The 26,341-nt window shown below is 41.7% G+C and overlaps 1 protein-coding gene across 1 annotated transcript; it reads right to left on the bottom strand.

The window, feature by feature from the left end:
* Positions 1–1,670: 1,670 nt before the first annotated feature.
* Positions 1,671–13,862, bottom strand: LOC104045380 (cytochrome P450 2J6). The gene is made up of 9 exons (XM_009505342.2): positions 13,692–13,862; positions 12,171–12,333; positions 10,895–11,044; positions 9,652–9,812; positions 7,273–7,449; positions 5,750–5,891; positions 3,869–4,056; positions 2,559–2,700; positions 1,671–1,922 (listed from the first exon to the last, which is right to left on the bottom strand). The coding sequence occupies exons 1-9, from the start codon at positions 13,860–13,862 to the stop codon at positions 1,744–1,746; spliced, it is 1,473 nt and encodes a 490-aa protein (XP_009503637.1). The 3' UTR covers positions 1,671–1,743.
* Positions 13,863–26,341: the final 12,479 nt, after the last annotated feature.

Raw genomic sequence — 26,341 nt, 5'->3', positions numbered from 1 at the left:
TGAGCATGTAAAGCTGGGGGAACAAGGAGGAAGGGGGACATTTGAAGTGATGGCGTTTGTCTTCCCAAGTAACTGTTATGCATGATGGAGCCCTGCTTACCTGGAGATGGCTGAACACCTGCCTGCTGACAGGAAGCAGTGAATGAATTCCTTGGTTTGTTTGCCTTGCGTGTGCGGCTTTTGCTTTATTTATTAAACTGTCTCTATCTCAACCCATGAGTTTTTTCACTTTTAATCTTCTGATTCTCTCCCCCATCCCACTGTGGGTGAGTGAGCGGCTGCGTGAGGCTTAGTTGCTGGCTAGGGTTAAACCACGACACAAAGCTACAGCTGAACTTGGCTGTCACCTCCAGCTGTATGCTTAACTGTCTCTGTCCTGAGTTGAATCAGTGCTAGTGAGAGGCTACATTAAGTAATAAATATTTTATAATTCCTGCATCACATAATCATTTATGTCTTTTCTTACACTGAGTTATCACCAGTGCACCGTCTATAGTTACCGTGTTCTTCTTTTCATGGAGCCTTAAAGAACAAATAAATCAGATCTTCCAAGCTCCCTCCTGAAAACTCACTGGTCATCGTTTTCAGCTCAGCACTGATTCCTCTATAATACTTGTGCATAAAAGAGTAAGAGGAGTCAGAAGCTTGATATGATGAAAGGATGTAAGTGGTGGGAAACCAAAAGGGAAGGTGAATCTTGAAATAGAGTTTGTGTGGATAAAGGGTAAGTGGGAGTAGGAACTGAAGCTGGGGAAGGGGGATTGGAAAGAGACTGAATGGAGAGCAGGAAGTATGGTATGGGTTGTAATGAAAGAAGAAAAGGGCCCAGAGAAAATGGGGAACATCTAAGAGTTCAGACAGCCCCTAGACATTGTCTTCCAAAGCCTCTACATTCCTCTGCTGCTAAGTTAGCAGTGAAACCCACTGGCGAAGTGAATATCTCATCCCACATTTATGACTCATCCAAGCGGGACTGATAATGGGTGTGATTCTACATCATAGGAACCTCATTTAAAAAGACACCCACAAAACCCATCCAACAAACAAACCACCTGGCAATACTTCATATCAATGATCAGGCTTCCAAGTCACACATTCATATAGATATTAAACATGAAATTTAAGTTTATTTCTTCAACTTTAGGTCAAGTCTCTTAATCTTCTACATGGGAGATACATAAAATTCAGACATTAATGCACCCACATTCTAATATGTTTCCTGGGTTTGGGTGTTGAGGCTTTTTTTATTTGCAACCTGTCAACAAATTAAAGGGTCTAAATTCAGGACAGTAAAACCAAAATAGGGCTTTAGAAGTGCATTTCCCAGAGTCAAATGACTTGAGATCACCAAACCACTCACAGAAGTGACACGTACTCAGCTCTTGCTTGAGATCCTCTGTTGAATTTTACTAAGGTTTGCTTAGGAGTGAGCGTCATGATGATTGTGCTGGGCTAGGCCAAGGAGACACAGCACGCTGGCTGCAGATGGGAACCATAGCATCTTGCTTCAAGTGCTCTCCAAGGGGAGAAAATGGTTAAGATCCTTGCAAGACTATCTGGGACTTTTAAAAGGAACAGACCAAAAGTACTGGTAATCTGAGTCTTGGCTGGCATCTGCTTTCTGAATAGCCCTGGGGTAGACTAATATCAATATCCTGGCTAGTAGGAGAAGGTTTATAAATTTAAAAGGAAATTCACTGAGGTAAAGGTGGCTGTCTCAAGCTGGTCTGTGACATGCTGCACCTACCGTGGAATGGCACAAACTCTGTACGGGTGGGGCTGCAGCGTACCCCCTAGAATGGGCTCTGTGTTGATCTTCGTCACCCCCTCAGGGAGCTGGAAGGTGAATGCCCGCAGCAGGTTGGCAAAGAAAATAAAGAGCTCGGTCCTCGCTAGATGCTCCCCCAAACACACACGGTGCCCTGCAGAAGGAAGAGGGGAAGGACAGTGAGTATCTAGGCCTACTGTTAATTTCCAAGTGTTCCTCATTGGAACTGATGGCAGAAGCAGAACAGGTGAATAATACCTTCACATTTCCAGATTAGCAGGCAAATAAAGGGAAAATAAAAATCCAAAGGAACTTTTCTGCTAAGTTTCATCTCTAACTGTGCATTATCTTACTCCTTTCTTTCGCAACTGGATTTTCAGTTCTGTAAGCAAGAACTTAATCCTTTGTTTACTAGGATACATTCTGCTTTTCTTTCAGGTTGTTCCTTTAGAAGGGATTGCAAGTAACTCCAGTACACACAAGACACATGGCTTCTCAGGAAAAAAAGGTGCCTATAAAGAATACTAGAGACAAAACCTGTGGATGACTGCATCATGGAACAAGCCTAGGAAGTTCAGGAGTTTGAGTGGGATTCCCACTATAGTGTCCTAAGAACAGTTTGGGGTCTGACAGCACAGAAGCATCTCCCTTAGCAAATACAAGCCAGTACTGTTCTTTAAAAGCAGCAGACAGCAGAGATAGAAGATGTATCTGAAGAAATACAATAGTCTCACACTTCTGTATTCTTCATCTGATCTGTTGGGTTGGTCCAAATTGCCAGTGCATTTACCTGATGAGAATGGTAAGAAGGCTTCTCGAGGTGTAAAGTTTCCTTCTTTATCCAGAAAATGGCCAGGGTTGAACTGTCGAGGTGTCTCCCATTGCTCAGGGTCATAGAGAACAGATGCTATATTTGGTATAACGATGGTGCCCTGCAAGGAAGGTACTGTTGATTCACATCTATCTACTAGCCTCTCACCCATCAGTTTCTGCCTGGCGGATAAAACTGCTGCTTGTTGCCATTTCTTTGTAAAGAGTAGATATGATGTGGTTAGAAGACTATTTTCCTGAAAATGGGAGTTTGTGATATTTTTCTTAGTTGGAAATTATCAGTTCTCAGCCCTGTAGCTACATCAGTGGGTGTTAACAGCATTAGTGCTGTTGGTACAACTGCGTTGTGGCCACTTTCCTACTAATCTTAGTAACACTTCAGTAGGACTCCTGTTGATATTCAGGTCCCAGCATGGGAAACCTCCTTTCAGGCTTAACAGAAAGAGAAATGCTCCAGAAATGTCTGCAGTACTTCCTTGACAGCAACCTCTGAGCCCTTTTAGCAGTAGTACTTTGGGCTTTTTCTTTACTGGTTGTTCCCAGCAGACCAGTTCATGTGCCTTAGCTACCTGGCTGTCAGAAGAAAACAGGATAGAGTGAAACCTTCACCACAAAATCAGTTAGGTGGAGCCAGTCCCTGATGCCAGTAATGGTGCTGGCCTCTCCCATCTCTGTTCCATAAAAGCAACAAATTCCTGTTTCTTGCTAGCATTTTACAGTGAGAACTGGCACTCAGCATGGCTTATGTCACTGTACAAAATGCCCTGCTGGCTGTGAACACTTGTCTTAGGCAGTATTTGGGGGTAAATCCCTCACTGTCAGCTATAGAGGACAGTCTCTCATCTTCTACAGATTCAGACAGGTCCCTTCACTCACAGATTCAGTGGAGCTGTGAGCCATCCTCTCACAACTCTTCCTCCATCCAGCAGTGCTGGCAGTGCCAAGCTGGGCAGGGATGTCTTAACCTGTGCTTTGTCAAACCAGTTTCTCCTCTCAGTCCATCCCCAGACAAGCAGAGCTGGTCTCTGCAGTTGTGCTGTTGATCAGCAGGGCAGGAGCTGGAGGCTTCTGTGGCAGGAGTCTTGCCAGCTCTCTGAGCTCCAACATGCTGAGTGAGAGACTTATTTCATTCCTGGAGTCACAAATGTTGCTGCACCATGTTGCTGGGTTATATGGAGAACAGTTTATAGACAGAACAAGACAAAACTGGAATAAAAGCTAAATGTCTCCCTGCAGAAGAAAGAACAGAGGCTGAAAATGTGTCTGCACCTTTTTGACGGGGAATCCTAGCAAAGTAGTGTTCCTCACACACACTCTGGGCATGCCAACTGAGACAATGTTGCTGAAGCGCTGAACCTCGTGAACCACAGCATTTGTATAGGGCAGTTTTTTCCGATCCTCATAGCAGATTATCTGGGAAGGACCCAAAACAGTATCCAACTCCTTCTGCACTTTTTCTGTGGAGAAATATTCACCATTTCAGATGGGAAGAATGCATCAGATATTTCAACCAGTCTCTTTTCTTAGAGCAACAGGAAAATGTATTATTTCAACATAGTGCATAAAGTCTATAACTTGTGATTAAATATTATTTAATGCCTGAGTTTAATATATAAAAATAAAACTAAACAGGAAAAAACCCAGTGTGATCCAGAATCATAAACAAGGACTATACCGTACTTATTCCAACTCTAATATTTATTTAACAGAACGCATGGTGGGTGTAGAGCGAGTCGCTCAGCTTCAGATTTTGAAAGTATTTTAGGAATTGCTCAGTTTACTTTATCTCAGAATCTAAATCTCATTTGCCAAATCGTCATAGATGCCTCTGATATTAACTCCCAGTGCTGGGGATGAGTTGAGCAGAGTTGGTCCAAGTATGGCAACATACTGTATGAACAAACACCACCTGAATCAGCCTAAAACCTTGGATGCAGATATGGACTCAATGGCAAAGCCTTTTCAGCCTCCTACCGAGGCTGTGGGAATACAGATATTTCCCTTGCTTTCAGTGCTCAAGCACAGCAGACGGAAAAGCCACTAGGCCGAGGAGTACCTGAGTCCTCCTTAAACTCTGGCCATGTCCTTTTTCTTCCTGACATAGACGTGTATAAGGAAGTTCAGCCTGGATCCACAAAGGCACTCATGGAATTGGCGTTAATAAGATAAGCAACCTCTTTGCAATATTAACTCAGACAGGGACAGTTTGTATGTACTTCCCTGCAGTTTTTTCCTGAAAACACACCCTCTATGTATCAGGCAGCCAGAATCCTCCCCTTAAACTTCTTTTTCTCTTTCTACAGTTTTTCCATCCCTTGCTGTTGTTTCACATTCATGCTTTGTTTTCTCCTAGGGTTTGTGTGCTGCTTTGTGAATGAACTGCAACATTACTGTTTATTTAGATGCTAACACCATCGGCTGGTTACACGCAGAATATGCTCTGCAGAAACCTTGAGGCCACCCATGAGCAACCCATATTCCATGGATGTCCACTGCCTAGCCTTGTGCACAAAGCGCTCAGCAAAGGGAGGAAGGAGTCACTGCGTTCTACAAGGATTTGCACTGTGCAAATTATCTTGCATCTCTACCTGTTTCCTGACAAGAAACACACAGGAAGAGGCAGCCGTCTGTACCAGGACCATCGGCCCTCCTTAGGGCTACCTGCAGCCCTTTATAACCTGCCAAGATCTGAAGATCTGTCCAGCTGGTTTGTCCAGTAAGGGATGCAGTGGGTTGTTGAAAGTATTGGTGTGCTCAGCAAGGAGTGTTGTGGCAGAAGGGGAAGAGAACATAGGCTGACACTGTGGCAAACACAGCAAAGATGTGTTTGCACTCCTCATACCTGAAAGATGTCTGATGCAGACAGGCCTTATATTAGAGCTCTGATCTCTGTTCCTGCTGCCATCAGTCAGCCTGCAAACACTCCACACAGAGCACCTCACTGACTTGTCACTGCAAAGAGCTAACTTTTGTCTCACTGCAAGTGCCTTCCGCCACCTGGTTTGGTCAGGTCATAGGATGGGCCTCTGATTTTTTCCTCTGCTGCCATTCTTTGTGTTTTCAGAGAGTGAGAGCCAGGATCAACTAGTGGCTTTTGTGTCTGCAATATTTGTAGTACCCACAGCATTTCACAGCAAGAATCCCTCTTACCTTGGATGTCTGGATTCACTACCATATAGAGCAGTCCCCAGTACAATGTTGTGCTTGAGGTCTCTGATCCACCAAGGAAAAGATCATTTATAACATGCGTCAAATTCTCTTCATCATACTTGGGCTTCACTCCATCTTTAGACTGTAGAAGATGATAAAAAGTTGAAGTTAAAGCATAAAAGTTAGGTCATCCTATATGCCTCCTGTGTGAGAGTTATTTCCACAGCTGTCATGTGCACAAAGAATATTCAAAATTACAGTTTTTGATGAGTACTAAGAGGTTAATAGTTTCCCAAATGGACGTGGTAAGTCTGCATTGCTCTTTTGCATGAGGTGGAATACTCTTTCATCAAAAAACAGGCAATCTTATACTTGTTGACTACATCATGAAAACTTTAAAGCACACTACAAATTTTGCAGTTATCCTAGAGTGTACTTCTAAGTAAGTGCCCCACAATGTGTCGCTCATTAGGCCTTGATACCTCCAGTATGCTATCAAATGGTGCTAGCAAATACCAAAGAAAAACGTATCTGAATGAAAGGTTCTCAACAGAACATCCTGAGAGTAATTTCTTTAGTGTAGATGTGAACTGGTGAGAGAGAGGTACCTGTGTATTTTCTTCTTACAATAAAGGTGTAAAATATAAAAACAATTAGAGAAAATACATTAGGCAAAAACATTTTAAAATAAACAGATTGCAATAACTTGCACCCCTGACACCAGAGGAAGCTGCATTTTTGCCTCTAAAATGTTTATTTTAGTAAATCTCATCGTACTTATTCAGATATAACGTACAAGAGCCCATGAGCTAACACTGTGAGAACGTGGCAGCCTGACTAGCTGAAAGCTTATGACTAGAGGTAAAAGCTAGATAAACTTCATCTATCCTAGGAAAGAGATGCTTCTTCTGGCTCCTGAAAGTATCCCAAAATGACTGAGATTGGAGCAGGAATCCTTTAAAGAGTAGAGAATTTCTTCATAAGAGGACCTAAAGAGAGTTTCCAGTAAAGGGAAGATCCTCCACGAATGGTTCCCTCCCCAGGGAGGAACCACACAGTTGTGTGGTACAAGGACAGCCAGTGTTAGGACACACACTGAAACCCAAAGAATCATACTGGCTATTTTGGGGTAATTATCTATGCATGCATATTTAATCCCGTTGTAAACATGAGGTACCTTGCTGTAGAATGTGAGGCAGTCTACCGAAGTTACGTAACCTACAGGCATAAATTGTCTCATATTTTCTACAGGATTGAAGTATACACATGGATATTTATGGAAAGCAGATGTTAGCTCTTGAGTTCACATCCTAACATACTTTGTGTTAATTCGTTCATGTAACCAAAACATAAAACTGGATGCCTTTCCGGGAGACATGCATTAGTAAGTCCCAGGCTACTGTATTCACATTAAGAAGCCTAGAAATGTAAGAAACTATGATAGAAGGGGTCAGACTGGATGATTTAATGCATATTTGGCCTCATACTCCATAAATGTGTCATCAGGAAGAGTGAACACTTACTTTCTCCATCTCAGCAAGGTAAAAGTCAATGAAATCCTGTGGTTCACTTGGTATCCCCCTCTCCATATGTCTTCTGATCTCCTTCCTTGCAAAAGAACTCAGGACATCATAGCAAGATAATGCTTTCTTATGAGGACCAGGGAGACGGCACATGAGCCAGGGAAGGATTTCATACAGCTGCAGGAGTGACACAGAAGAGGTAGTGCAAATTATCTGTCAGTAACAAATAAAGCTGCTTTTAGAAACACCAACAGACTGAATTGTCCTGTCTGGAAATGTGGAATAAACAAATTAACATTGCTTTGAGTAGATTTTTGCCATCATGTGGGAAGACTTTATTACTAATTTTGACACACTCCTGGGGTCAAGGCAGTACTGACAACACTCTGCTCATGCCAGTAAGTGTACTTGACTAATACAGATCACAAGAAGATGTTATTCCTGTACAGTTGGAGACCTTAGATCCCCCACACCCAAAAGGTAAGGACATCCTTTCTGGATACTGTGTGGCTACTAAGATTAATAATTCTGCAGCCTCACGTAACCAGTGGAATTTGTGGAGCTCAAAGAAGGAAAGTGTAGACTGGGTATCACTCTAAAAGCTAATTTAGTTTTCCCCATCAGAGCCCTCGTGACTGCTTTAGCAGTCCTGTAGGACCAATAATTGTTCTGATAGTCACACATATTACATCTCCAGTCTGCTGAGTGTATTTATACACACAGTTGTCAGCTCAAAGTTCTGTCCTCTAGCTCGGATAGTTCTCTCTTTGCAGCATCTGCCATTCCACCCTGCCAGGCAAAGAACATTTCTCTCTCTTCTCTTTCTTCTTTTAGACCTAACAATCAAAGCCTCTCTAATTTTACATAATAGTTTGTAGGTCATCCCATTAACAGTTCTCTACATTTGTTTCACTCCAGACTCACAACATAAGGTGTCCAAGACCCTAGAATATGTCCCACAGGTTATTACACACTAGAATCTACTTAAACACTTCTCTGGATCTCAAGAGTGCTGGAAACACTCTAGGATCCCATTTGCCTTTTTCATCCTGTTATCTGCTAGTTTACACCAGTCCCTTTCCTCTTAACCTTTGCACTGAAATGTTCTAAGCTCATAGCAGATAGCAGAGTCACATGGAGAGGACAAGGGGGAATGGACACAAGTTGCTCTTGGGGAGATTCCGATGGGACACCAGAGGAAAATTTTTCACAGTGAGGCCAGTCACCATTGGAATAATCTCCCCAGGGAAGTGGTTGACTCGGCCATGTCGGACACCTTTAAGAGTCGTCTGGACAGGGTGCTGGGCCATCTTGTCTAGGCTGTGCTTTTCCCAGAAAGGTTGGACTAGATGATCCCTTCCAACCTGTGATTCTGTGATTAATCTCATTAATTCCTAATACGTTTCATAATTTCATTTTGTACTGTTAAAATTTGTTCCATTCTTATAACTCCAATCCAAGGTGTGTAAGGGCTCTTGCAGCAGGGTATCCTGAACGTCCTCTGTATTGTTACAGTCTCCTGCCTTTGATCACCCACAAATTTAATCTATTTTTCTATTTTTTACTACTGGAAAGTTGTGTGGTGCTACCCTCTTATGACAAATTTGTTGAAAATGTTTACTACCACATCAGCATTTTAGTTTGCCTTTTTCTGTAAAACTCAAATGTCAATGGAATTTGCTATGCCATCCACAGTCCCTGTAACACCCAGCTTCCCCCTCTCTAAGGGTCTAATCCACAAAGTCTAATTCATGGGGAAAACTTAAAGACACTTCAAGTGAAAAGTTGGCCTTTATGGTATGTTGTGGGAGGTACCTACCAAAAAAACCTCTGACAGGACTTGAATTGTGAGACTGTCAGAGAATGTATGTATTGTGTTTGTAATGTGTGAATTGCAAGCTTGTAATGAAGTAATGGAAAGATTCATAATGAATATTTCATTATTTGTGAAGGAGGGGAAAAAAAGAAAATTGTCAGCATACAATTTTCAGAATAGTAAAAAGCAGAACAGTGAATCCAGTGATACCCATTTTTGGAGGAGAGAAGTAAATAGAAGGGGGAGGAGCAGCACTGCAGAGTTCAAATTTATTACAAACTCCAGTCTCAAGTTAAGTTTAAAGGTTTCTGTTAACTGTCTCAGAACTGCTGAAAGGCTTAAAGCCAGGAGCCAACAGAGAGATGTCCCCTAAACTTGCAAATAAACAAGAGTTCTTAAAAATAGCCTCAAAACCAAGAAGGCAGTAATAAGGTCCCTATGGATACCTCTGAACTCCCAGGTTGCATTTGCCAGTTGCACTGTGCTGAGTGAAAACATATTTTTGTATCTCCACTTTCATTTTCTACCTGTTTCAGAAAAAAAAAAGCATATTATTTACTCACCTGATGGACAAAGCTGCCTGCAAATCTGAATATATTCTCTGTGGCACAGACCAGTTCATGGAAGGTTTTGTCCTCATCAGAGAAGTGATATCCAAAAACCAGAGCACAAATTACATTTGAAATAGAATGGAAAAGAGGGAAAGAAGGATCCACAGGTCTTCCTGCAAACACAGTAACTGGTATTCACTCTCAATGTTTTCTTCAGGTGTTCCTTTTACAGATAGGACAAGATGTTATTAGAGATGACGTAAAATGTTCTCTTTATCCAGCTGGGTCATGAATGGGGACAGAGATGTGGCATTAATGTGTGTATTCATGAAAATAAAACATAGTCTTAGAGCAAAGGGCACTGTTAAACTGTTCTCTCACAGCTCTAAAACAATCTCATAGCCCTTCCTGTGAAATAACATTGTACAACTAAGATCCATTAGACGGTATAGTAGCAAATCCACTGTCCTCAGTTGTATGGAAGAAGACAAGTCCGAATGTGAGAAGGAAGAAATGTCGGTGGAGATGAACTAAGAGAAGAGAGTGACAGATGTTCAAAAATGCAAAAAACTACTTAGGAGGAAAGCTGAAGGAACTTGGAAGGTTTAAGAAGCAGAATAGATAGATGGGAACTGCAAAGTATACATAATAAAATTATTACAGTCTCAGCTGTGAACAGTAGATCATCAAATCTCCGTCTGATGATTTTTTTAAAGTTACGAGACAGACATCCATCAAAAATTATTTGGATAGAAATGATCCTGGCTTGGGCTTGAGGATGAACCCAATAATCCACTCCACCTCCTACTTTCTTCAATTCTTTTGCCAATAGTTACTTAGCCAGACAGACACTAAAATATCCAGTTTACCTCATGGTACCTAACACCATTGAAATTTAGAGATTTAGAGAAATGACTAAGCTCTGCAATACTCTTTAGTTACCTATTGTAGGCAGGCTGAGAATGGCTTGGCTGTGCAGTTCAGTGACATCATATCATTGTACAATCATATCATAGACAAATGATGAGCCCATGGAGGTGGAATTTCAGAAGTTCCCAATTTCATTAGGTTTATGAATGGCTTTTTAAGAAAGAAATTCCCACTTGTGATCCTATGCTATCTGCTCTTCAGATTTTGGTAGGTTTGGGGGCACCACTCTGGACCTACCCCTACCCTAGAAAGGGGTAGGTAAGTTTGCACACTGAAGGTATGGATCCAGGACTGAAAAGTGTCTGATTTCTTAGCAGATAAATACCTTTCAGGTTCACAAAGAACTCCACCAGGTGAGAGGCCTCCTCTTGCACTCGATACTCCAGGCCTTTTTTCCCCATTCCCAGATTGCGTAGAGTCATTATACCAAAGCGTCTCTGCTGCTTCCAGGAGTTTCCACTTGCCAGTATAATACCTGAGGGTATTCCCTGCCATATTAATATTTGCCAAGACATGAATGATTAATTTTAAAATATATTATAAAATACATGGAGTAAATCAGGGAATACACTGTGACACAAGTATCTTTAAGTGAAACTATCAGTAACCAGAAATCATAGCCAAACATGCCCAAACTAGGCTATTGATTGTAGGTGATCTTTGAAAAGAACAATCTAAGGATTTGCTGACTGCTCTATTTCTTGATGTCTTAAAAAACAAAACAAAACAACTTAAGATGCCTTTTTAGAAGATCTGCTTTAGCCATATTCAAGGCTTCAAGTTCAAGACAGGAATAACTGGGTGAATTTCTACCGAGTGCTGTGGAGGGCCAGGGTATGTTTATGGAGATATAGATCAATTAATGCTTGCAGGTTGAGGTGATGAAGGTAAAGGATAAGTGACATTCGGGTCCTGTTTCTCCTATGGAAGGGAGATGACTCTACTGATTGTTAAATTGCACTAGGAGCCCTGAACTGCTGCTGTGATGGTGGTGCTTTACCTAGCTTTAAAAAAATCTGGTTTTGCTTTGGTATAGCCCATGCAGGGGAGGAAAAAGAAAAGACTACAAACTGCTAAAATACACTAAGAAGTGGGTTTTTGTGTGCCAGAGGCACTCTCACAGTCAAAGGGTATTCACAAAGCATTTAAGAGTGGCTGCAAACACAGCAATGACACTTCTGGAATAGGGTGTTATAGGCCTCTTGCTCATGATGGAAGGTGTTTGGAAACCATAATGTATACAGTTATCAAACATATAAAGAAGATTTGCATTCATGTAATGTACACCAAAATCATGTGCAGCAAATGAGATTGTTCTGCGAGGAGGGCAAAACTACTGAGTTCTGAGCTGGGATCACATACACCTTGAACACAGTGAAAAGGTCACCTAGAAACAACCTGATCTAGAGTGTTTCCCAGGCTTGGGAAAGCTCAGGACAAAAGGCATCACAGCAAATAATAAGTTATTCTCAAGCACTAATGGAGGATTTGGGCAGTATCTGATGGAAGAGCGTTCTGAATGGGAGGGAAGAGGGCCTAAGAAGGAGGAGTAGTTTGCCAAGTCAACATGCCGTGCAGTCTTTATGGCAGGAAAATCTCACCTTTTCCTTTCGCCATTGCTTTGAAGAAAGGAGACACCATCCTTCCAGAAACATCCTCAGGGTGGGTAGTCATGCCATCCTTCACTGCTTGATATCCATTCAGTATGATCACTGGGGTCCACCCAAACCACAAAGTATATATGTTACCATGAGTTTTTGCCAGCTGTAAGTGGAAAAGGTGCCAGAAAAGAACAGATGAAACCCCGTACATCTCAAACAGACACTGCACCTGCTATTCATCAGCCCAATGGCCAGTTTTGTGCTGAGAACATCATCCCTATGAATATAATTATAGCTAGAAGCAGAAAGGGACTGTTGTTTTTCCAAGTATGAGGCTTTCAGCAGCCAATTTTATTTACCTGAGGGAGAAGTGATTTTCTTTTCAAAGGACAGGCTGCAGCAGCACTGCAGCAAAAGAAAGAAAACTTTGTATTTTATGTTGCATCACATCCAACCCCAACATTTGTACCTTGTTAATTGAACAGCCACACTCTTCACCTCTCAGGGGCTCTGTGCCTCCAGCTAGCCCTTCCTTTCCGAAAGGAAACTGACTCATTAAACCTGCTCCATCTGTGTGTCTAGCAGAGCAGGTGGAGCCAGAAACTAGTAAACAGCCCTGAAGTGCCAGTGCACTGCAGCTAAGTCCAGGGTTTCCTCACAGCACTAAGGAGAGCACTGACCGTTTGAGACAGCGGAGGTATCCAAGCAGGGACAGGTGTATGACAGAAGAAATTCAATCATTTGTGGAAAAAACTTTGTCCAAGAATGGGACTCTGCTCCAACACACCCACAATGATACAGAGAGGTGGTAGACAGCGTCTAAGGTGGCACCAGAATTACATCCAACTGATCACACTAGCTACTCACTTCTCCTTATAATTCTTTAGATACTGGCTTTCCTCTCCCTGTTACAGAATCACTGCCTGCCTGAATCTGGACTGCACTCAATGATCTGTGTGTACTGTCTAAATCATAGATCTGAATTAGAGGTCATCTGCAAAACATCAGAAGAATTACTGCCAGGGTACAGGGAGGGCTGGAGTTGGCCTGGGGAGGAGCAGCTGTCTCTAAAAACAAGTGACAAATAGTTTTAAGGAGTTGTTGGAAGCTGGGAAGTGTATGCCCTTTCTGTATTACAAGCATACACACACATCCACCATCTTACCTACTTTTTGATCAAATTAGACAATGCCAGTGCGTCAGAATTTTTAAAAGTAACACATATGGACTTATCAACAATGGAGAAGGATCTTTTTGAACACTGGTGTTCTCTAACCTTAATAGCAACTCAGAAACCCTGTCCCCAAGCTTTTTTGATTCTTAAGGATGTTAAGTTTCTCATGAAGATGACATATTCCGCATAAGAAGGTGACCTGAATGTAGGAATCATGTTGATCTTTATAAGTCCATACCTCATCTGTAACTTTTTAAGACTTCAAAACTCCATTTTGCTATTAAGGTATCAGATTTGTTTAAGCTGTGACTAAAATTAACCAATTAAGAGCATCTTAAAAGAAATACCTCCATCAGAAGATCCCGATGAAACTGAAAGTTCAGGTGCACCAAGTTTCCAAGCAATGGTAGAGGAGTTGGTCCAGGTGGTAATTGCTTGCATGCCTTTTGCAGTTTGAAAAACTCAACAATTAACAAAAAAATGATCAGGACTACAAAAGCTTGACTTATTGTCAGCATTTCAGAGCTGATTTGTCAGCTTGCCTCTATCAAAAACAAGGTACTGGAGCTTGGAAAAGGTGATCTTCCTTCTTGTTCCACCAGTTCTCTCTGCAGACTGAGTTCTATAAAGACTCGGTTCCTTTCCCTCCCTCTGTCCCTCCCTCTTTATCACTGCCTGCCTTTTTCTTGCACCCCATATATCTCCCATGCTGAGATACATCAAGCTGATCCCTGACCAAAAACATACCTACCTGGTTACAGCAAGCCCCAGTATGAAAACATGGAATCAATTTTACTCAAGGTATTTGTCCTGAAGCTTGTGTTAGGGAACTGCTGGTGTGTATTGGGACATCTGGATTGGAATGACACCAGGTGATGGCCCTTCTTGACCACTGGATATGAGATGAGTGAAACTCATCTTGGGAACCTTGGAACTTGGAAACTTTAAAAACATACATAGTTGTTCATCTCAAAATCACTGAATTCAGATTACAAGAGTTATATGTGAGTTACAAAGGTTGGATTGTCCAGGTGCTTTAGTCACAAACATTTTTTAACTTATCTTTGAATGTGGTTGTAAATTGAGACTTGCCTGCCAGTACACACAGTTCTCACAGACAAAACCAACAGTAAGTGCAGACTAAGCATGCAATTAGAAGACAAAGTTGTTACATGTAATTTCTGAATAATTGGCCTTGAGTGTTCAGTCAAACTTTTTTTTCCCACTAAATGGAAAAAATAACAGTTTCATCAAGTGAAGATTAATGACATGAGGATAACGCTTAAAAACTCACATTACAATTAAATAATAAAAAATCAGAATATTAAAATTAATTATATAAAATTCCAGATGTACTTATTTTAGATTTTTTTAGTATGCAACCTATCTGAAGGCTTCATTTGCCTTGGTTTATTGTCTACATTTTTTATCAATTTCAGAATCCTGGCTATTATTACCAGTTATCAGTAAGTTTACAGGACACATCAAAAATGTTTCCTCTGATAATGAAGGGATTCACACCTAATTTGAAACGCAGACGGGGGAAAGCACAGTCTGTCAATTACCAGGGATCCTATCTTGCATGGCAAAGAGAAAGTGTCTTCATGAAAAATGAAGCACATGTCTGAACAGGGAATTGCCCTGCCCTCAGACGCGCACATAAACGCAGTGTTTTGCAAACCTGGCAAGAGTAAGAAAGTAATGTGACTCAGTGATATTAATTCATCTCCTTCATTTGGCCAAACTTTGCAGCTGTTCTAGGTACCTATATGACTGCATTATACAGCGAAGACAGCACGGAAAAGTAGGGAGTTTTTTATTACTTTATCTGTGCAAAACTAACAAGATATGTTGGGCAGCATGTATGGGAATTAGGCTGAGGTGGGCTCCATGGCTTTGCTAAAACCAGTGCAGTCAAGTACAACTGCCCACTGCGAGGCTGCAATCAGCAAAATAGAAAATCAGAAAAAATTGTTTCTTCAACACAAAATATAAAGTTTAAAATTGTGGGAAAAAAAAAAAAAAAGGAACAAAATCAGTTTTGTGTAAACAGATGAAGTCAGAAGAAATGCTGAATTAGATAAATTTCATGAATAGACTAAATACAATCATATTCATCTCATATTTTTGGTCAATATTCCATTCCTTAGTTTTAGACACTTCATACTTGGTGTAGCATCAGTAAATGCATTCACTTCTTCTAGAACATGGGTCAGACTTAACTAGAATCAAATCACCCATGTCAGAAGCAGGATGAAGCCGAATGAGCCAGCCAGCAGTCTGTCCTACCAGATGTTACCATCACGTTTTCTTTTTTGGTGTTTTCAGAATTTTCCAGCTGTCTGAAACCCAGCTGCATGAATAGGTACGTACACCAGTGCCTGATATCACTGGATAAGCTGTACTGGAAACAAAACCAGGCTGAGGGATCTGTTGCCATGGGTCTGTTCCTGTCTCATGCATCCTCTTCTGGACACACTATCAGCAATATTTGGTGGGTTTATATCTTTGGCAGAAAATTCAGCTTTCATAAAAGATAGTAACCCAAGTAAAGACCAGTCCAAAGAGGTGGACTTAGAGGGCAAAAAAAAAAAAAAGTTTTAATGAAAGCTATCAGGAAGCCAAAATTTCAATAATATTTTTAGTGAAAAGTAAGTTTCAGAAAGATTAGTACAACACTTGCAAAAATAAAGCTGTGTAGCTAACATGATAATCAAACAAGTATGGTCCTTATATCCTTGAGCAAGCAAGTGTTTAATTTCAGCTCTTTGACATTGATAGTTAAATGCTAAGAATCAACTGTAACATTTTTGGTAAGAGGGAACGTCAGGAATTAGGATCTCCAAGGCACAAAACCTGTTCATAGAATGGGAACAAAGTAACAGCCAATTGCTTTGAGTGAGGCTTCAGATGTGTAATATTTAGAAATGGAAATTGCACAATACATTGCTATGCTTTTCAACTCCCTCCCCCCCCCCCCCCAATTATCTTCAGGAAATTGCAAAATTCACAAGCTGGAATGTGCCTAGTGACTGGGAGCATTAAGGCTGGACTTGAGGTGGCATAAAGAGCAAGAAGAAAACAAAGAATGTGACCTTATTATTCAGAATAAAAATGGCTAAAGGCAACAGATATGGGCTTGGCATCCCTGATCCCAATTGCTGCAAGAACTTTTCTTGCAGAGAGTTTGCCAGACAAGAGTAACTTGATGTTCTTTGAGTGAAATTACCAGGGAACTTGATGATTCATCTATGTAAGGAATAGATGGGTGAAGATTCAAGATTCAAGAATATACAAAGTACCTGAGGCAATATACATATTTTCTGCATAACAAGTCTGAGGATACAAACAAAATCCTCCCAAAGGGTTAAGAAAATCAACAGGAAAAGACAAGTAAAAAATATGTTAGAGGACAAATTCTAAAGCCTGACAGAAAAACAGATTGAGGTTTTTACAAAAGAGGCTGAAATCAACATTCTTATATCAGGATCCTCTTTGTAGGACAACAGGCACGCTGCTATTGCTGCTAGCGAGCAAATGAGGCTGTGCAGGCCTGTGGGGAAAAAATAGAAGTTCAAAGCCCACAAATACCATCTTTTCAGAAATGTCTAAGAGAAGCACTGGCAAAAATATGGCAAAAACGGTAAAATGCAATGCTGATGTTACCAGCTGGAGCAGTTTATCATCTCACCCTCTATCAGTGGTTTCGTCACAGCACTACTAATGACTGCCAAGAATAAGGAAAAGCATGATGACAAGACACTGATGGCAGAGCGCTTTTAAGTCAGGCTAAACAAAATTAGCTCCACAAGAGAATCCCACAAAGTCTGACAGAAATTAAGCGCCTAAAAGTGCACTATAATAGCTTGTGACAAAAAATACACCAAAGTTAAAATCCAGGAGAGTTGCAATTAAAGAATGAATGGTTGGGAAAACGTTGAAAGCTTGTACTGACAGGTAAAAATAATTTTTACTGACATAGGAGTAGGGAAAACCAACAGGACAAGGAAAAATTCATATTTAGATACTGAAGTAAAGATGCTTAGAAGTTCACAACAATTAGCAAAACAGACAAGGTAAAAACTGTGAGGGTATCACTGTACATGGGATAAAGGAACTGGACGAGGCAAAGTTAAAGCAAGAACAGTAGCTGACTGCCAATGGTTTTTACCCTAAGAATAACCAAACAAAACATTATATACCGAAAAGTACTCATTCTACAGTCTTAAAATTTCACAGATTAAGAAAATAATCTCTATCATAACATAAATTAGATAAAGTTACTTTTCTTTATTTGAAAATATTACAGATCTGGTTGATAAAGCAATAGTATTGAAGTTACATTACTTAATGTGTTTTTCAATCACCTTAAACCATTAATTTTTAAAATTTGAAAATGTTGTTTATAAAGCTTGGAAATCTCAAGACTGAGAGAACAGTGAAACTCAGGAAACCAGGTCACTGACAGAGATGGCAACCATCCAGTCAGCTGCAGTGCGCTCAGATGTAAAGCCGCAAAACACAAAGTAGTTTGTCCCAAGGGAGGTGGGAAGGCTGAGGGTGAGGTGCAATCTCCTGGAGCCCTGCACTGAGAAGTGCAGAAGTTTGGGCACCAAACCTGCCTCAGCCACATACAGGCCAAGGACTAATGAGCGCCATAGCCAATCTCATTGAGTGAAGGAGCAAAAGAGGACCTTGGCATGCCTAACCAAGAGACAATAAGCATGTCCAGACATACCAGGGACAGACAAACTCTGAAGCAGAACAATGGGCACCCTCCAGGACAAAGAGATTGACCTCAAAATAGCCCTAGATATGAGAGAATGGCTCTGAGGATGGCATTCCCCTCCCACTCAGGTCCCAGCAGTCTGAAATTACCTGGTCAATCTGCCTTTGTGCTCAGAATAGGCATGCTGCAGAGAGAGCCATTCTCAACTGAGAGCACCAGCCCCAGGGACTGACTTGACATAACTACATCTTTTCAGCACAAAAAATTACGATTATATTTGAGACAGAACTGGACTTTCTTAGGATGGTTAGATCCAACCTACCCAGCAGGGAACACTGCAGATGAGCATTTCACTCTTGGCATGTTCTTCACCAGGTTGACTGCAGATAGTAAGCTTGGCAGATACATGCCCAGAACAACGTAGAGAGCAATGTGGCCCTCTGACCCCCAAACCAAAGCAATATAAACCCCACAGCTTCCAGTAAAGTCATATGCAGGAGAGAGTTCAAAGGGAATAAGCACGTGGAAAAGAAACACAGTTTTAAAGGGTTGCAGCTGTGTGTACCAGTGGCTGCAAAATAAGAAGCAGCTTTTAAAACAGGAGAAGACTTGGAGACAAAGGTAGGCTGAGAAGGCTGCAATTATGTACAGCAGTGAACAAACAAGCTAATGAATAAAGATTGCAAGACTAAATGATTGCAAGACCAATATGACTCCCACCCTGTCTTTGTCTTTAAACAGCTCATATGTTCAAAATTAGGACGTCCAGGAGTTTACAACATGTATTCTTCTAAACCAGCATCAAAACAAACCCTCAAGATAGAAGAATTGACCTATAACTCCAATTTACTTTATACAATACTAAAAATAAGAAATTATTTTCCTTCTTTAGTTCACATTCTATCAAGTATTTCAGGGTGCTTTATCATTATTAACTACATTTTAGATCTATCAAGGCAAAGATATTTATTCCTACATATGAAGGCAAGAAATTACACAGCACTACAGGATTATTTATGTTTAAAATGTGTAACGGAGCAGGCTTGCTAATCAGGCAAGTACTAATACCCCTAAATTTACATGGTAGGAATTTAAATGCAAAACATGAAAGGCAGAATCAGCACATCTCAGTAATGTACTATAATTATTACACTGAACTTGTAGCAATATATTATCCCAGATTAGTCTAAGGGGAGCTGTACCAACCCCATTACCAATCCCCACCTTACACTTCCCATTGTAAATCCTTTGCAGTCAGGTATTTACAACTCCCCAAAGTCTTTAATTAGGGTGTGGCAAACATAAGTCAAGCAACAGGAGGTAGAAACCAAGGAAGGACTGAGACAGAAGCAGCCACATGGGTGTTACAGAGGGTCAGGATGGCTCGTAACCGTGAGAAGATAGCACATCCTCTGACCAAACCTGAAATGGTGACTGGCAGTTCAGTGTCTTCAATTGCACCATCATTCCTTGCAGTCTTTTTCTCAAGCAGGGCTATTTTCTATAACATTTCAGACTGGAGAGGTTGACTTAGCAACCTAATTAAGCTTCCAAAAATACTTTGGAGAAAGATTTAGGTGACATTTCTGTATTTAATTTTATATTTCTTAAGGAGAGAAAAAAATCAAGCAGTAGCACAGAAGCTTAATAAACCTCCATCATGCGCACACTCCTAAATCTCCAGCACAGAGGCAGGGACAGCAGCCTTTTGAAGGATTGCACTAACTGCATTAAGCTGTTAAAAGAGGACATCTGTTTTACTAAACTAGCAATGTGACAATTAGCCATGTATAAAGTGCAGTGGCCAGAAGTCTGACTCACGTCCTTTCTTCCTTGTTCAGGGAAGATTTTTCTTCCTGCTTCCAAGGAGAGTGGGATGATAGGGGCTTGAACTGTGAGGTACTAATACAAAGAGAACAGGGGCGTTGAGGGTTACACACTGTGTGTGGCAAGAAATTCCCTTGACATTGATCTTGTAGCCAGGACTGTGGCCCAACAAGCCCTGTTAATCTGTCCTCTCTCTCAGCATCTGCCTCTGTGCTGGTTCTTTGGTGCTTTTCTGCCAGTTCCCCAAGGGAGGGAGAGACACAGCTAATCAACGCCCCTCCACTTTTATCTGCATCTCCTATGGAAGAAAGCCCTTGGACAATGCTGCTTATGGCTTTGCCATTCAGCGCCTCCCTTCAGGAAATAACTTCCAGCACCTATAGCAACTCTGCTAGGGTGACTTTCAATAAAGATGGCAAGCACACTCAGCAGCTTTCAGCATTTGACAATTACTTACGGATCAAAGGGTACGTTGGGTGGCAGCCATTGAAACTGTATAACAAATTAATATGCAAGAGATTAGCACTCGATACTGGCAAAGAAAATGCAGTCCTTTAGACACAAGTTTCTCAATCGATTGCACATGAAGTAACTGCAGTACATGGACACATCTCCAAACATAAACAAGGGAAAAAAAGATTTAAAAAGCGACCTAATTTTTATTTATTTTTCCAATTCTTATGTCATTGCTTCTGCATTACTGTAGCAATGTCCAGGAAGGTCGTTTTTCCCAAAAAATATTTTGTGTGTATCGAGTTAAAAGGGATTGAGAAATACTGCATGAGGTCAAAACTGTTGCTCCTCCTATAGATATTATGCTGTGAGAAATTCTATTGCTTGCACTAATACTGCTGAAAGGGGCCTCAGAGTTTCTCATATAAACCAGGAAAGCCATCTTCTACCACAGGAAACAATATGTATCATCTTAAAGAACATCCATCCCTTTTACATATTGTCCCTGTCAGCTCCTCTGCTGCCTTCAGTTTCGTGCAACAGCCACAGTGAGGATTTATGGAAGAGTGGGGATGTCAAGCATGCACAGGACAGCACAAGGTTGCAATTCTGTACTTGGGGACAGAGAAAAGAACTATTGTACAATTGGAGAAAAGTAGGGAGCAGGAAAAGCAACTTCTTCCAGGCTTATTTGCTTCAGGAAAAATTTTCTTCAGAACATCTTATAAAACATTTCACCAACTGGAAAATCAGCTCAGCTTACAGAGATTTTCAGGGTATGCACTTGAAAGATCAGCTACCCCTCCTCAAAACCTCAGTGAAGCCTTCAAATGCATTTTTCGGACCTTGTCCTTCTGCCTCAGGTATTTGCCCTCACGTTCATTTTTCTTGCTTTTCACACCTCTCCTTCCTGCCAGAACAGCCACACGCATGAAGTAGCTTCCGCTACCCTAAGGGACTGTTAACATTTACACAACAGTGCTGGAAACAGCCGGGACAACCACATAAAAGAACAGTTGAGTATTTCCAGGCAGTTTCTACAGCAAGGTGATCATCACCCTTTCCATTTGCTGTGACTTTCCAGAAATAGGCACAGCTCACATGGCAGCTTGTCTGCGGTAGGTTGCCAGGTGTCTCCCCTCGGCTCAAACTTCAGCCACTGGGACCTCTCCAAAGTGCAGATATCCTGCAGATTTACAACCTGTTTGAGCTGAAACAGGTCCCGGAAAACACAAGTTAGAAAAAAATAATCCAAATAAGTAGGAAGAACGTGATCTCTTCACAGACCTATGAGCCTCACAGGCTTTGTTACTAAGGAATATGTCCCTCTCTCTCCTATTAACTATTTATAAAAACAGTCGGATAATTTCTTACGCTATTGCACGTGGTATTTCCTGTCCACCTTCACAAACAGGTCACACTGACTGCTTTGTTCTTTCAGACACCAGGAGACAAAACAGCATGAGAGTTTGTACTTGCATATTTGCATATTCTAACACCAGAAACTGTACAAATAGCAGGCACAAAGCAAGGCCAGAGAATGGTGTTTGTCCACATTTCACAGCTGGTTTTCTCCACTCGCCTGTATAAAAAAAACCCCAAATCCTGCAGCAAGGTGAAGGCCAAACTTTTTTAGTCCTTTCTACAGAGATTTAGCCCTGTTAAATATGTACATCACGCATATATTCTTTTACCACTCGTCTTTTCCCCTACCATTTTAATAACATGTTCCAGGCTGAAGAGAGTGCCAGTAATTGTCACAAGCAAACTTCTCTGGCATGGCACAGCAGACATTACTTCTCAAACATGCCCTGCCCGATCTGTTTAAGGCAAAAGCTGCTAAGCAATGTGGTCACAACTGTATGACACATTTGCAACTGCTTTTAATGAATTCATGTTTTACCCCCAGAGATCCTTATGGTGTTCAGTTTATGGATGCAAAAGAGAGAACCTGCGTGACCAAACGACAACTGGAATCACAAATGGATAGCGCAAACACTGGATTTTGAAAAAAATTGCCGTATGTTCAGGAAAATCTCATCTACAATTGGAAACAATAATGAAACCACTTTTATAAACAGAATTAACATCTACTGTTCAAAACATTGGTCTGAAAAGCTTTAAAAGAACTGAAAAGCTTTTTATCCTGTTTTCAAAAACAGGTTTTGTTTTTTGTTTAACTCAAGCTTTCAAGAACTCTGTACTTCAACCAGCGGCTGAGCAAGGGCATAGAAATGGTAGATCACAAGGCTGAAATAGCAAGAAATAAATACTTGCCAGCTGAGCACTGTAACAGTGTAATGTAATTATACATTCACTTATGGATGTCTGTCTTCAGTCAGCAAAGCTCAGGTCTAGAGAAGCATAATACATTCACAAATTGCAGCTACTGTAGTTCTGCTTTGAAGAGAAATATTTAGTTTTATCTTACTTTGATATTTTGATACACAAATGTGAATACATGCTAAAGCTGCTGAATGCCTCGGGCCCTAAGCTTATCCGATGAAGTGCACAAGGCTGTTTGTCAATGTTGGCAGAGAGGCTACGAGGACTGTTTCCCCATTACCAAAAGCTAATGGGTACCTGGAGCTGTGAAGATATAGTTGTTATCTTTTACATAGCATTCAGACAATACAATGAAGATGCCACCAGAATTGCTGTGGATCCATTAGCCACGAACTATTTGGTTCTGTGCAAATTTTGGTGATGCAATAAGTCTGAATATACCCACTGGGTGATAAGGGTGTAGAGAAATTGAGGGCAGCCTTTGCCATTAGCAATGTCCATCCTCCCCGTGGGGATCCTGTGAATAGCACAGTGTGTGATTAAACAGTAATGAAATTTTAGTGTGCCTCATAATACAAGTCTACAAAGAGACTAACTTAAGACCATGAACAGTCTTAAACACAGAATTTCCTAAAGCCTGAAAATGTCACTACATGCACATAACAAAGCAGGTATTCATAATATAACTTGCAATCAAACAGGTGTCAGTGGGGAGCGACACGGGTTGCTACAGCCAGCCAGCCATGAGAAAACTTTGAACGATAACAATAGACCACAATCCTTGTGACCAGAAAGGGCAGGATGGAAAGATAAGTCCTCTATCTTTGTTCATTGAGGACTTCCGGTTGATCTGTCGGGATACTTTCTACTGTTCAGATTCATGGAGTACAGGGCTTTCCTTGATCAAGTGACAGCATTGTTCAAGGAGAATAATTTTGGTCAGCTCTGCATTAACCATCCTGTCAAACACAACAAAAAGATAAGACGCAAGTAGTTTTCAGCCCTAACTGACTCCCTGTGGAACAAGTGAACGTGGCCTCCTGTGACAGCGTCAGAGATCTCATCAGCCTTGTTGGACGCAAGCCGTGGGATAGATAAACAACCCACAAAACCACAGAACTGAGGCCTTGATATGCGGGACAGAAGGTCAGGGGCACAGCTGGAGCACCGAAGCAGAAGAGCGCGCTTATCTATGTGTATACCATATATGGAGCTAGTGTGATAGAAGACATTCAGAGGCAGAGAGAAGGGAAAAATACTAGCTCAGGAGGCAGATTATATTAAGGCTGATCTTTTGTTAATAAATGGCTTCGGCTTTGCCTGTGCATGAATACGGAGTCCGTGTCGTGAATCACCACAAATGGTGCCCCGTGTGAGGAGCAACGAATCGACCTAAGAAGGTGAACCGGTGGCGAGCCCCACAGGACTGAAGTGCTGCTGAAAGGAAGCAGGAGCCAGCTGCAATCCCTCATTGACTGAGGTGAGCTGTGGGGAACTATGGGGAGTAATATATCATCCAAGGAGAAGTCAGTACGGACTCCTACGAAAACACAAGGCTGATACCAACCCACAGTCATTAAAAAGAATTTTGAAGTGGGTATCAATAAACTGTGAGGGGGTCGATGCAGTTAACATTTTTAACTCTGAGACTTGGGACGAAGCAGGAGTTAAATTGTGGGCTAGAGCAACAAAGTCAGATAAAATCACGGTAGAGCTCTGAACTCCCTGGAGACAAATATTAGAGCTTATGCGCAAGCAGGAAGCTAGTCAACAAGATGCCAGAGAATGTGAGTCTGCCGTTCCCCGTGACACCGCCTTACCCATTGCCCCCCTAATACCAGCTAAATCCGAGGTCCCAGAAAAAAGGAAAGGCACCTGGTGTAAGACTCAAGTTTACCTAGGGTTCTCAAACAGTGATGTTGACCTTGATGACCCATTTGATCCTGGACCCATTGACCCAGAGAAAGAACCTGATTTGTACCCCCACGACCCACATGATCAATGTCAAGCGATCCATAGAGAGGCATTAGCCACTGGCAATCATGATCTGGCCGCAAAGATCATAGCCCCTGTGATCTATGATGCCTATCAACAACTGAGATGGGAAGGACTTAGCTTTTCCATGATTAAGGAAATGCAATGAGGAGTTATAGAATATGGACTGGGATCCCCATATTCAAGGAACATGTTGGGGTCAATCATGAAATCTTTTACCCTGGTGCCCCATGATTGTAAAACACTGGCACAACTACTTCTGACACCCACACAGTTCACGTTATGGGGAGCTGCGTGGAAGCAAGCGTTAGAACAGCGCCAGTTAGAATATATGGGCCATCCAGTAGGAGATCCTGCTAGAGTTATGACCCTCAATCATCTCATGGGGACAGGGCAGTGTCAACCTCCTCATCACTAAGCTCGGGAGATTCCTCTTCCCGTTTTAAAAGATACTAAAGATGATGCCTACAAAGCCTTTTTAACAATCCCAGATGTAGGGAAGCCCCAATGATAATTTACAGAAATCAAACAGGGGGCTAAAGAACCATACATGTCATTTATCAATCGCCTCAGCGAATGTCTTGATAAACAGGTCCAGCATGAGGAAGCCAGGGAAATCCTCTTGATGAAGTTGGAGGTAGAAAATGCTAATGCCGGTTGCCACCGCGTGCTAAATATGTTACAAAATCCCAGCCTTATTAAAATAATTGAGGCATGTAATATTGTTGGGACAAGAGAATACAAACATGACGCCATGGCAGCTGTTTTGTCAGCAGTCAAATTAGGAGCTCAGAATTGTTTTGCATGTGGCCAGTCTGGCCACCTCAAGAAAAACTGTCTCCCCGTCTCCTAATGTGTGTCCGAGATGTAGAAAGGGACGGCACTACACAAATCAAGCCAGTCCAAATATGATAAAGATGGGAAGCCACTCTCGGGAAACCGACCGCAGAGCGTGCCCCGGCATTGCGCAAAGACACAAGTAGGTCCGGGACCAGCATCCCCACAAGCGCAACCCACTTATGCGCCAGTACCCGGGCAAGCGCCGGCGTGGACCTGGCAGCCTCCAGATCAATAACCTTAGAAACATCTGCAGTCCACTTAATCCCTACTGTAGTCTTTGGACCCTTCGGTCAACAACAAAGTGCTCTCCTATTGGGGCGCTCATCTACATCCCTGCAAGGGCTATTTGTTTTACCCAGCGTTATTGATTCAGATTACGCTGGTGAAATCAAAATTATGGCCTGGGCTCCCACCCCACCTTGCACTATTGTGCAAGGCTCGCAAATAGCCCAGTTAGTCTACTTTAATGCCCATCCCTCACAAACCACTAACACAGTACGAGGGTGCCAAGAATTTGGATCAACAGGAGCCCTGCATATTTTGGTGGCCCAAACAGTGAGTGCCACGTGCCCCATGCTGCACTGTATCCTGATGACGAAAGACAAGAAATCTATCCAATTAGCTGGTACTGTTGACACTGGTGCTGATGTCACTGTCATCTCTAAAGAACTGTGGCCCAAAGACTGGCCTCTGGTGCAACTTGGGGAAGCTTTAACTGGAATTGGCAGGAGTGCTTTACCTTTGCAGAGTAAAAACATGATATTAATCAAAGGGCCTGACAAACATGTAGCGTCGGTGTGCCCGTTTGTATTAGAAACACCAATTACATTATGGGGATGGGACTGTATGAGTCAGCGGGTGGTGAAA

Source organism: Phalacrocorax carbo, chromosome 7, assembly GCF_963921805.1.
Source record: "Phalacrocorax carbo chromosome 7, bPhaCar2.1, whole genome shotgun sequence".
NCBI lineage: Eukaryota > Metazoa > Chordata > Aves > Suliformes > Phalacrocoracidae > Phalacrocorax > Phalacrocorax carbo.
Note: the sequence above shows the minus strand (reverse complement) of the source record. Positions and strands in the feature narration are given on the sequence as shown.